The 12,207-nt window shown below is 53.9% G+C and overlaps 1 protein-coding gene across 1 annotated transcript; it reads left to right on the forward strand.

The window, feature by feature from the left end:
- The first annotated feature begins 2,978 nt into the window (after positions 1-2,978).
- On the forward strand, positions 2,979-7,107 carry PTX4 (pentraxin 4). Its single transcript, XM_015564061.1, has 3 exons — positions 2,979-3,253; positions 3,995-4,616; positions 6,351-7,107. Exons 1-3 carry the CDS (start codon positions 3,113-3,115, stop codon positions 6,989-6,991), a joined length of 1,404 nt encoding a protein of 467 aa, XP_015419547.1. The 5' UTR covers positions 2,979-3,112; the 3' UTR covers positions 6,992-7,107.
- Positions 7,108-12,207: the final 5,100 nt, after the last annotated feature.

Raw genomic sequence — 12,207 nt, forward strand, 5'->3', positions numbered from 1 at the left:
CGCAGGGGCCGGAGTGGGGGGCGGAGTCACCCTGTGGGTGGGGCCGCGCGCCCCGACCTGGCTCGGAGCAGGATTCCGCAGTGCGCGAGGGGGCGCCCTTCTTCTGCCTCCGTGTGCTCGTTACCCGGAGTGATCTCCAGCCCCGCTCAACTCCCAAGGCCAGGTCTCTCCCGGGCGCCACGCGTGCGCGCTCCACACCGGCTCCATGGAGCACCGGCCGTCCCCGAGGCCAGGCCCTGCGCTCCAGGATGCGACCGTGATAGGAAAACGCACTGCAGACAGGAAAGCAGTGACAACGGGGCTGGTGTGGGGATGCTTGCCTGTAGCGGTGTGAGTCCGGGTCCTGGCATAGGAGCCGCACGTTCAGCATGCGACCACCAGCCACAGGTGGCTATGGACATTAGCTGAAATCAAACCAAAGGAGCAGGTCAGTTCCTTGGTCGCACCAGCCACACCTGTAGGCAGTAGCTGCCATAATGCACAGCGCAGGCAGGGTACCTTCCGTCCTGTTAGAGCGCGTGGCAGCCTGCGGGAGTGATCCGGGAAGGCTTCACAAAGAACGTGCCATTTCAGCCCAGACCAGTGATTTTCAACCTCTTTCATCACTAATTACTAAAACTCTGCAGCACACCAAAAAATACATGACTTGCCGATCTGACAAAAACAGGTATAATTTTGATTCTTTCACGCCGGATGCTATTGTATTGGCTGTTGCCATTTGTTTTATTTGACAATCTAAGGCAGTGGTTCTCAACCTTGGCTGCACATGAGAATCACCTGGGAATCTTTTAAAATCCTGATTTCTGGGCTTCTTTTTAAAATCCTGGCTTCAGGATTTTAAAGATTCCAGGTGATTCTCATGTGCAGCCAAGGTTGAGAACCACTGATCTAAGGGGGGGAAAGGTCAGTGCCCCGACTAACTGGTCAGGTATTGCATGTTTTAAAAATTCTTGCGGCACACCGGTTGAAAATCGCTGGCTGTATGTCCTTGTGGAAACATCTGGGAAACAGTTATTCATCCAACATACATTAATTAAATGCGTGCAGCAAGCACTCTTCCAGGGAAGAGAATGAAGCAGATAAAGTTCCTTCTCGCATATCAAGTGAGAAAATAAAGGACATGAGCAATACACCAAATGGCAAATAGTGATCCGAAAAAGTAAGCGGGGAAGAAAATGAGTGACTAATGATGGTCTCATTTTAAAACGTCCACTCTGGGTGCAATTGGGAGAATGGACAGCAGGGGATGCAGGGAGCCAGCGGGGTGGCTGGTGGGGGCCAGGTGGTGAAAACTGGCTGACCTGGGATATTTCTGCAGAATACAAATGATGGATTGGATGTGGGGGGTGACAGGGAGGGAGGAGTGAGCATGGTGACGTCTTGAGTCACTCTGGAAATTCCTCCCAGTCCACTTATGGATTAGAGCCCTCGATCTCCACTTCCTACAGTGACTGCAATCATCGATTCCTCTATTTTCCTATGATTCAGTAACTTCTCACAAAACAGTGCACAGAAGATCAATTTCTTAAGCCTTTACATATCTGGGGAAAAAAATGCCTTTATTCTTTTCTCAGGGTCAATTTACACTTGAGGTGGGTGCACAACTTTAAAATTTGAAAACCATTTTCACTCAGAAATGTGAAGGTTTGCTCCTCTGTCTTTGGCAGCCAGCCCTGCTGCTGATATGGCCAGCAGGTCTCTGGGGAAAGTCTCGATCCTTCCCATGTGACCAGGTTTTCTCTCTGGACACTTTTCAGATCTTCTCCTTGTCCTGGGTATTCTGGCACTTGGTGAGAGGAGCTGTACTTTCTGAGCAATTGCTTTAACTTTGCCTTTCAGCTGTGTGTGTGTGGGGGTGGGGGGAGTACCATAGTTTTTGTTTGTTTGTCCTTTTAACTACATATACATTTTAAGGCTTTTTAAAAATATTTTATTGATTTTTTTTTTTGAGAAAGGGAGAGAGAGAGTTAGAAACATCGATGAGAGAGAAACATTTATCAGCTGTCTCCTGCACATCTCCTACTGGGGATGTGCTCAGGGTCATGCAGAATATTGGGTCAGATCGCATCTGGAGATATCTGCAGACCCAGGGGAAAGTTAATTCAACCGCTAGCTGGGCATCATAGTTTTTTGTTTGTTTGTTTGTTTTTTAAGGGTCAGGAAGCACCCGCGGGTCTCAAACCCCAAGGAGGGGTATGTGTCCGTCATGAGCATGGGCATCATAGTTTTTCCTTTCAAGAGCAGCTTCCTTTCTGATTCCATTTTTTGTAGCATCCGTTACTTGCCTTGTGGACACAAAGCCTTTCTTATTTTTCTAAGGGTATTGATTAGAACCTTTTTGAGCTTTTCCTTGGCCCTCTGCATTGTCTCCTGGGTTCCTTTACTGTTTGGGCAGATTTTTGTGACTCTTTCCAGAGGTTTCCAAGTGTCTGGTGATGCTTGGCTGAGCTTTCGCAGTAAGCAGGAGAGAGGAACCAGGGCGATAGATAAGGGGGACTACGTACTTCTGCAAAGACTGTTGTCCAAATAAAGTCCCATTCACAAGTATAGAGGTTAAGACTTGGACCTACATTTTGGGGGTCACCATTCAGCCCACTACACAACCTGTTCCCCAAGTAAATTACGGTGGCTCCCACTCCCATGTTCTTTGTCTTACTCGAGGGAGAGATGTCCTCACAGGATGCTCTGTGCATGGTGCGGTGCTGGGCCCCACTACAGACTTGGATCCAAGGATCCCCTGGCCCCAGCCAGGTTCTCTGTCCTGCTTCAACTTCCTCTTGGTGGAACATGAGTCCCTGTGCTCCTGCTAAAGCAATCACCCCTGGCCGCCGCCGAGCCAGCCGGACCGGGGCTTTCACCCCATAGAATTATTTTCCAAAGAAACTGCATCTGTTTTAAGCTTGTCTCCTTGGGAACCTCTGAATCTCCCAAGCCCGTGGGCTGGGAGGCAAATGCCTTTCGTTTGGTGGCAGGAAGTACCTGACTCCCAGCCAGAGTCAAAAAAGGAAAATTTCTCCACCGAGAGCTGGAGGCAGCATAGGCTGAGGCAGGAGCACAAGGCAGGCAGGCAGCATCCTACAGGTTGGTGGCAACTCCCACTGCTCTTCTCAGAATGGGCTGCCCCGGAAGGATGGCCCTGTCTTTCTTGATTATTTTTGTGCCCGTATACCTGCATGGAGCTTTGTCGCAGGAAGCTGGCCCTACGGGGCAAAGAAAACCGTTTTTCGAGAGGCTCCGCAGACTGGAGGAACAGGTAAACACCCCCCATGCAGGGCAGGTGGTTTTGGTTGGGGTTTTTTTAATTGGCAACAGAAAGACAGAAATGGAGTAGTGAGCCTTGGCGCTCTATGGACACAGGCGTGGAGTTTGTAGTTCTTTTTAGCAGCTGATGTTATTTTCACCGATAGCTGGAAACCAGCAGAAAGGTTTCCCAGGCCAGGTTCTGTGGACAAGTAAGGATTCTGACACATGAGGGCTGGGTGGGAGTCAGAGGTTGGGAGGGGGTAGGAAGCCCCCAAGGGTGCATCCAGGCCGCTGGATCTGTGCAGGGGGGGAGGGGGAAAGACGGGGCAGGGGAGCGGATGAGGTAGCAGCACTGGGCATGCGGGTGAGGTCTTCGGCCCATCAGTCCATCGTGGAGCAGACACTCCCGTGTCAGTTCCCCGCCCTGCATGGACCAGGCCTGCCTCAAGTGCTCGCCACTTTGACCCGCAGAAGCAGTTCACTCGGCCCATCCTGGTGTCCGTCCCCTCACAGGGAGGACCCCGAGGGTCAGGGGTGAAGAGTGGGGGACCAGGCTGGTGGCCTGAAGCCCTCACCCAACACAGTGCTACCGAGTGACTTGAAGCTGGTCCCCCTCCTCCCTGAACTCAGCTGGGAGGGGGCTGGTCACGGTGACTGGCCGGCCATTGGTAGGCACCACAGAAGCATGGCAGGGAAGGCTTGTCTGGAGCCCTCCCGGGCCCCGCCTCAAGGCTGCTATGTGCCTCTGCAGTTCCGGAGGTTCCAGGAGGTGACCCTAACACACCTGCAGGCCATCGCCAGCAACTACAACCTGTCCTACAACATCGACGCCCGGTTCCAGAGCTTGGCCCAGGAGAGCCAGGCCTTGGCCCTGGCCGTCAACCAGTCGCAGGCCACTGTGCAGGGCGACCTGGGCCACCTCAAGACCTGGATTCGGAAGACGCAGCGCAGAAGCCGGAAGGTGGACTCCCGGCTGCTGGCCTTGGGTGTCGCCCTGAGGGAGAGGAGCCAGCAGCTCACCCAGGAGAGGAAGGAGCAGGCGGCGCAGAGGGAGGCACTGTCTAGCCTGGCCCTGGACATGCGAGCCCTGCAGGACACGCTGGCTCGCCTGACGCACGTGGTCCAGAGCCAGGGCGCCAGGCTGGATGCTCTCAAGGAGTGGCTTCCTGTGGCTTGCCCTGGCACCACACCCCCTGCCCGGCCTGTGCTGCTACGCCAGAGCTCCCCGAAGCTGCCGGAGGGCAGGCAGGTGCTCAGAACTTCGCCTGAGCCCCTGGACCTACCTCGGGATTTTGCTGGCCATCTCCAGGGTACGCGGGAGCCGCCAGGCCCAGGCAGCCAGTGGGCACGGCACCCTGAGAGACTGGGAGAAGGTAAGTCTCATGGGCCTGTCTTCCCTTATCCACCTCCACTTTCCCTCTCGCTAACTAAGGAGCCAGGCCACTGATCCCCTCCAATGAGCCTCTCCCCTGTTCTGTGTGGAGGGAACACTGGCTCACCCCCCACAGACCCCGTCCCAGAAGAAAGGGGCCATCCAGGTGACAGCCAGCCTGTAGGTCCCCAGCAGGTCAGGCCACCCCTTGGCCTGGGCATGAGGGGTGTGCACACTTGGGGTGCTGCCTGGCGTCAGCACATGCCACTCCGTGTCCGAGGTTGGTCTCATTAGGGCTGGCGGGATCCCACCGATGCTCCCAACTACCGCCACACGAGCCTCTGCAGGGCCCTGGCTCAGCTGGCACCTCGTGGGGCTTGTGCCCGCCCGTGGAGGGCCCGGGCCTTTGAAAAGCCAGTTCTGATTTCCCAGGTGAGGGCTTTTCGACCGAAGCACTACTGACATTTGGGGCGAGGCGGTCCTTTGTTGTGGGGCTGCCCCAGGCATTGCAGGGTGTTCAGCAGCACCCCCGGCCTCCACCCACTAGTGCCCCTGTATCTCTCGCTTGCATTTTTGACCAGGGGGCTCCCGCTGCCTTGGTTAACAGCCTCTGGGGTCCCTTCCTCTGAATCAGGGTTTCCCTTCATCCGGGCATGCTGGTGGCCTTGCCAGTAGGACAGGATCAACCCGCTGGCCTCTCGGAAATGGAGGCTGTAGATTTGACAACCAAAACGCTGTGCAGACCCTGCTGGATGTACCCTGGGGCGCAGTCACCTCTGGCTGAGGACCACTGCCCTAGATTATGACAGGACCCCCGAGGTGGAGAGAGGAGCTGGAGGCCAGCCACAGGAGGCCCTCCATCCTCAAACTCAATAGGATGAGGATCTAGGAAAGCATTTTTCCAGGCTCCGCCCCCAGCCTGCCGGTCAGAACCTCAGACCAGGTGCAGCAACTGGAGGCTACCCCTGCTCCTTCCCGCCCCTCCCCCACACACAGACAGGCAGACCTGGCAGGGATCTGGTGGGCAGGATGGTGGCCCCCAAAGACATCCATGTCCTGATGCTGGGACCCTGTGGATATGTCACCTCATGTGGCAAAGAGGACTGTGCAGATGTGATTTTGAGATGGGAGCTGATCCTGGCTCATGGCGTGGCCCAGGGCCATCACCGCGTTCCTTATAGAGGGAGGCGGGAGCATCAGGGTCAGAGGAGGGTTGGGCAACAGAAGCAGAGGACAGAGGGATATGCTTTGAAGATGGAGGAAGGGCCATGGGCCATGAATGTGGGCATCTCTAGAGGCTGGAAAGGGCAGGAAGGGGCTTGTCCCTGAGTCCTCCCGAAGGAACCAGCTCTGCCAACACCGTGATTCTAGCCCAGTGAGACCTGACCTCCAGGACTATAAGGTACAAAATCTGTGTTGTTTTGAGCCACTGAGTTTATGGAGAGTCATTGCAGCAGCCACAGGACACTCATACAGAGGCTCCCTCGTGGGGAGGAGTGTGGGCGCAGGCCTGCTCCCTAGCAAGGCACATGCCTGCCTGGCTCTCCGTGTTCCTGCCTATCAGACAATGAGATGCAGCCCTCACAGTTAGCGCCTGATGACAGCCAGGGTCTTAGGCCCGCCTGCCTGGTGCAAAGGAAAAGCCCGTAGCATGTATGTTTCTGGAAGCTTCTGGGTGTTTCTGGGTGACCTGGAGGCACAGGAGCTGACTCTCCCCACCCGCCTCTGTTTCCAGTCTGCAACGTGGGCCCCGCACTCATCTTCCCAAACGCCTCCACTGAGAACGTGGTCTTCCTCCGCCCCGGCTTCCTCGCGGGCCTGCGGGCCCTGTCTGTCTGCAGCTGGGTCCGGACAGCCTCGGGCCACCTGGGTACCCTCCTCTCCTACGCCACCGCCGAGAATGACAACAAGCTGGTGCTGCACGGCCGCAACTCGCTGGTCCCTGGTTCCATCCACTTTGTGATCGGAGACCCGGCCTTCAGGGAGCTTCCTCTGCAGCCGCTCCTGGATGGCCAGTGGCACCATGTGTGTGTCATCTGGACGTCCCTCCTGGGCAGGTACTGGCTCCACGTGGACCGCAGGCTGGTCGCCACCGGCTCCCGCTTCAGGGAGGGCTATGAGATCCCTCCTGGGGGCTCCCTGGTGCTGGGCCAGGAGCAAGACAGCCTAGGGGGTGGGTTTGATGGCTCTGAGGCCTTCGTGGGGAGCATCGCTGGCCTAGCCATTTGGGACCGAGCGCTGGTCCCTGGGGAAGTCTCACACCTTGCCACTGGCAAGGAGCTCCCGCCGGGCGCCATCCTGACACTGGCCAATGCCGCCCTGGTAGGTGGATTTGTGCAGAGGGTGAACTGCACCTGCCTCGAGCTCTGCCCATGAGGTATCACCCCTCCTCCCCCCAGGAGCTGTGGTCATGCTCTGGGCTGGCAAGAGGAGCAAGTCTCCAGCTGTGCTCAGCCGTCCCTGACCCCAGCACACTCCACGGAGGGTCCCCACCCAGACTGGGGAGCGAGGGGCAGGATGCTGTCTGGCGCCTAACATAGAATGTGGGCATCCCATGGGTGGGGAGACAAAGAAACCGGGAGGGGGAGAGAGGGCGGCGGGCAGAGACACGAGTCAGGGTCCCTAAGAATTGCATTCTTTCCCTTGCGGCAGCATCCTCACAGTTGCCCTCTGTGTGGTGTGCATCGTATTAACAAGGCCGGACCAGGCCGATGGGAGAGCGGGGCTCCCACGGGGCCTCTCCTCACGCCGTGGGCTCGCTCCCATTCAGGCTACTTCCGGGGAGAACTGTTTCCCCGAAACTGCATGGGCAGCATGTGGACTGTCATCGCCGCCTCTCAAGGTGGCTATGGAAGTTTCCCTTTGCTGGTCCTTGTTCCAGAGCCTCATGAAAAGGGCCAGAGAACTCATTGCCTGGTCCCCAACACCACAACCCCCCATTCACGGGGAGCCCTGGGAGTTCCCTCAAGGTCCTGTGATGGCTGTTGAGGTTACCTAAGCCTCCAGGAGAGCGGCCCTGCAAGCAGCACAGTCTATTCAGAAGTAAACACTCACGATGGATGGGAAATGCTTTTAAGTAAAGCAACTGTATTGGGGTAGAATCACATACTATAAAATCCACAAATTTGAAGCGTACAGCTCAAAGATATTTAGTAAATTTTCCAAATTATGCCATCATCACCACAATCCAGTTTTAGGACATTTCTGTGGCTCCCTCCCCCTGAAAAAATCATGCCAATTAGTGGTCACTCCTGACTCTAGCCAGCCCCTTCCCCCCAGCTCTGGAAACCCCTGGTATGCTTCTGCGTCTGTGGACATTTCAAATAAATGGAATCCTGCAGGAGGTGTCCTGGTGAGTCTGGCTTCTTTCACTCAGCAAACGTTCTCCAGGTTCGTTCGTCTTGTAGTGTGTGTGTCAGTGCCTCGTTCCTTCCCATGGCTTAATAACATTCTATGGTGTTGGGCCAGTTTTGCTTATCCATTCAGCAATTGATGGCTATTTGGATTGTTCCCAGTTCGGGGCTATTGTGAATAAAGCTGCTATGCACATTCTTGTATGAGTCTTTGTCTAGATGTGTATTTTATGTATCTTGAGTGGATACTTAGGAATAGAATTGCTGGGTTATATGGTCAATTCATGTCTAAACTTTTAAAGAAACTGCCAAACTGGTTTCCAAAGTGGCTGTTATCATTTGACATTCCCACCAGCAATACATGAAGGCTCCCATTTCTCCGCACTCTTACCAACACTTGAGGTTATCTGTCTTTTGCATAACTTTTTCTTTTGTAGAATCTGGTTGTACATTTTTAAAAAATTGTCTTGACAATTAGAATAGGCATGGCTTACTTTACGTTTCAGTGCATTGTAAAGTAACCCTATAATATTGGAAATTCCCCCCAAGAAGACCCAAATGCACCTCCTCTCCCTGGAGAGGTGCCCTAAATTAGTCCCTTGGGTCCTTAGCAGGGTTCCTATCCCTGCAGAGCTCTTCCAGGCCTTCCAGCAGTTCCAGGCCTTCAGCTGACTCAGCCCCGAGCCTCCAAACCCCCCTTAACTCCATGCCCCTCCCCCCCGCAACGCCACCTTTCATGAGTCAAGCTCAGAGAAGGCATCTAGAACTGGAAACCCCCTGGGTGGCCACGTGAAGGCCCCCTGGGTCACTGGCTTCTGCTTCCCTTTGCACTGTCCCAGGACACACCCGTCTCCTCTGACCTTTTCTGGAGCCCTTACTCCATCCCAGCCTGGTGGTAAGGGGGGTGGGATGACATCTTTCCTTGGGACGACTGGCAATTTGATTACTATTTCCCGAGGAACAAAAGGTCCGCAGCATTAAAAGATCATACAGGGCATTTCATCCCACCCCTCCCCTGCTTTCAGGTGCTTATAATGCTGCGGGGGCTTACAATGTCACCCTTCACAGCAGCATTGTGCTGCATGTCTGACGACCCTAAAGCCATGGGAATTTGGTGTGGGGGGTATTCACTCTGGGCTGTGCATTTGGGACGTTTAGTGGGGATGGGGTCATCGAAGAGTGCAAAGTGGCTGTGGCAAGGGCTTGGAGTGGGGGCTGGGACAGCTTGGAGGGAGCTCAGGTGGCTGGGAATTTGATACGGATTGGCCTGTCCAGCTGAGGAGTCATGCTCTGCCCCCCGGGACAAGGAGAGACTGTCCAGGTTTGGGAGCGGAGGAGTCTGATGGTCTCACATGACCCACCATTCCTGTGGGGTCAGCAGCAAAGTCCGTGTGCATTTCGAGGCATGAGCCACGTCCACCTCTGATTCCATCATAGCTCCCCTTTGACCCGAGTTTGTTGGGTTTCCGGGTGAGGAGGACAAGAGGACCCACAGCCCCCCTCCTCCTGCGGTGGGAGCTGGGTCCTGACAAGCTGCCGAGGCCGGGTGTTCCCTTCCCCCGCCTTTCCTACCCTGGCCCGTTTGTCCTCTGCAAGGACCCTTGTCCAGCAGAAGGACAAGTTCAGGTTCCTCACCTGTCTGACAGGGGTGACCTTTGGGACCAGCCCTGCCATGTTGAGCCACAGGGATGGTCCACGCTTCCCCCACAAGCCTGTCATCCCAGGGACTGTTCTCATCACACACACACACACACACACACGCTCAGCTGTTATGCCTGCCTGGATGCCTTCATACAAACCACACGCAGCCACTCACGTCAGTCAACCAGCCAGGTCCAACCCTGCCTGCTGCTCAGGGCCTTGTGCCAACCAGCTTCCCTTCCCAGCCTTTGTGCCCTCGTACACTAATTGGGGGCCAGCACTCTAGACACCATCACTAGAAGGGGCAAAGGCAGGTCATACTAATGAGAAAACACCTTTTTTGAAAGAACGTTGTTTTTAGTATTTCCTAAAAAGTGTTGCCCAATAGTCATGGGGGAAATTTACAACCCGGTTGGACCTCCTTCCTCTTATTTTGGTTTTGGTTTTGATTTGATTTTAAATTTTGAAATAGTAGGAAGGGCTCCTTTATCTTCTCAGCCTCAGAGAAAACTGTTAGATAGACATGAGCAGAACAAGGACGATGGGCCAGGCACAGAAACTCACCAGGGCGGAAAGCCCCAGATGCCCAGCAAGGGGCAAAACTGGGAAAACAAGAACCTCACCCTGGATAACCTATCCTCCCCTAGCATGTCACTGGTCATGCAGTTTGGACCTCTGATGTTCCATATCGCTGATCAGGCGGTTTAGACCCCCTAACCTTTTCCTCCCTAAAGATAACATCTAGGCCTCAGTTGTATTTCAGCTCCAGGCCCAGAAAAGCAGCAAAACCAGATAAGTGACACCTTGCCTGCCTCAGGACCAGTTACACTGACTAATGACCCCCTGTCCTGGCACCGACCAATCAGTGGAGACCACAACCCTGAAGCACATCTGGAAAGATGATGAATATTCTATGAGGTCCTCCCCTGAGTCCTCCCCTCAAATTTCCACCTGCAAGAGGGAGAGAAACGTGCGCAGGACAAAGGACCCAGTGCGTGCTCTCCCTCCAAGGAGCACACCAGTGCCATTCCCTGTCCTCTCTTCTCCCCCCCACCCCCTCCACAGGCACATACCCCCAACCTCTAAGGGACCCCATGAGACTTGCAACCAGGGGAGCAGCGGGCAGTGGCAGCTCATCCTAGGCAAACCCTGTGAACCTCTCTCCAAGGTCCCCTTTTCTCTGACTTCCCAGTGAGCTGAGGCAACCCAGCCTAGGCTCTCCTGTTGCTTCTTCTATGCCCTTCCTTGTGTCACTGTCCTAAGTATGTTTTTGCTGCCACCCTGGACCCAATGCCCTTTGGCTCAGTGCTGTGTAGCCCTTCCCTTTGGTTCTCCCCATCCCCCAACCCCTTTACCTTAAATAAATTAAATTTTAAAAAATCACCATGTGTGGTGGCTATTTAGCCTGCCCAAGCACCACGGACTTTAACCTTTCAAGAACTCTAAATCTTTCTCTCTTTTTTTTTGGGGGGGGGGGGATTTTCAAACCTAAATAAAGTTGTGAGACGAATACATTCCATACTGCATATATTTATCTTAGATTCATCGTGTTAACACTTTATCACATTTTCTCTCTATGTGGGTAGCTACATGTTATGATTAATTACCTTGTGAATCTTTTGAGATTAAGTCGCAGATATTACATCACAACACATCCCCCTACATATTTCAATATGCATCTCCTGAGACCAGGCTTTTCTGATGTAACCCCGCATGAGGGATTGAACAATGCTATAATAATCCTACCTATCCCATAGTGCCCGGCCAAAGTCCCAATAATGTCAGAGCCACAGAGCAGCCTTTGGTCACCCTGTCTCTTTCCTCTCCTTTCATCAGGGGAGAACTGTTCCTTGGCCTTTCTGTGTCTTTCATGACGGAATAGAGCTGCCTAGTCTTTAGCAGCTGTTCCTTCCATTTGGGTTTATTTGATTCCACTCCCTGCCACGGGAATAGGGAAAGTATTTTCTTTCTTCCTTTTTTAAATATATATATTAATTATTGATTTCAGAGAGGAAGGGAGAGGGAGAGACAGAAACATCAATGGTGAGAAAGAATCATTGATCGCCTGCCTCCTGCACTGCACGCCCCGGAGCCACTGGGATATCAAGCCTGCAACCCGGGATATACCCTTGACCAGAATCAAACCCGGGACCCTTCAGTCCGCAGGCCGAGGCTCTATCCACTGAGCGAAACCGGCTAGGGCAGGAAAGTATATTCTACAGGAACGCTACAGGAGCGATGCTGCGCTCTGCCCAGTGCAGCACAGCTGGAGGCCTGTGAGGATGGCAGTGTATGATGGTGATGCTAAGCCTGTCCTTGGTTCAGATGAAGTCTGCCAGATTTCTTACAGCAGGTTTATTTTCCCTTCCTCACTATAAATAATCTGCAGGGAGATACAGTGAGACTGCGTACATATTGTTTCCCAATAAACCTTAACCCAACGTCTTCAGCTTGCACTGATGATTCTGGCCTAAATCAGTCCTTACTACGGCGGTGGCAAATGGCGATGTTTCTAATTCCACCCTTCCTTCCACACTTATTATTTGGGAGAGAAAGACCCTTACCTCTCTCCCCGCCCTCCCTTCCTGTTCCGGGTCC

The sequence above is a fragment of the Myotis davidii genome, unplaced genomic scaffold (assembly GCF_000327345.1).
Source record: "Myotis davidii unplaced genomic scaffold, ASM32734v1 scaffold599, whole genome shotgun sequence".
Taxonomy (NCBI): domain Eukaryota; kingdom Metazoa; phylum Chordata; class Mammalia; order Chiroptera; family Vespertilionidae; genus Myotis; species Myotis davidii.

Coding starts and splice junctions, on each gene's coding strand:
- PTX4 (XM_015564061.1), top strand. CDS start 3,113: ATGGGCTGCCCCGGAAGGATGGCCCTGTCTTTCTTGATTATTTTTGTG. Junction 3,254..3,994: donor TCCGCAGACTGGAGGAACAG/GTAAACACCCCC, acceptor GTGCCTCTGCAG/TTCCGGAGGTTCCAGGAGGT. Junction 4,617..6,350: donor CCCTGAGAGACTGGGAGAAG/GTAAGTCTCATG, acceptor CTCTGTTTCCAG/TCTGCAACGTGGGCCCCGCA.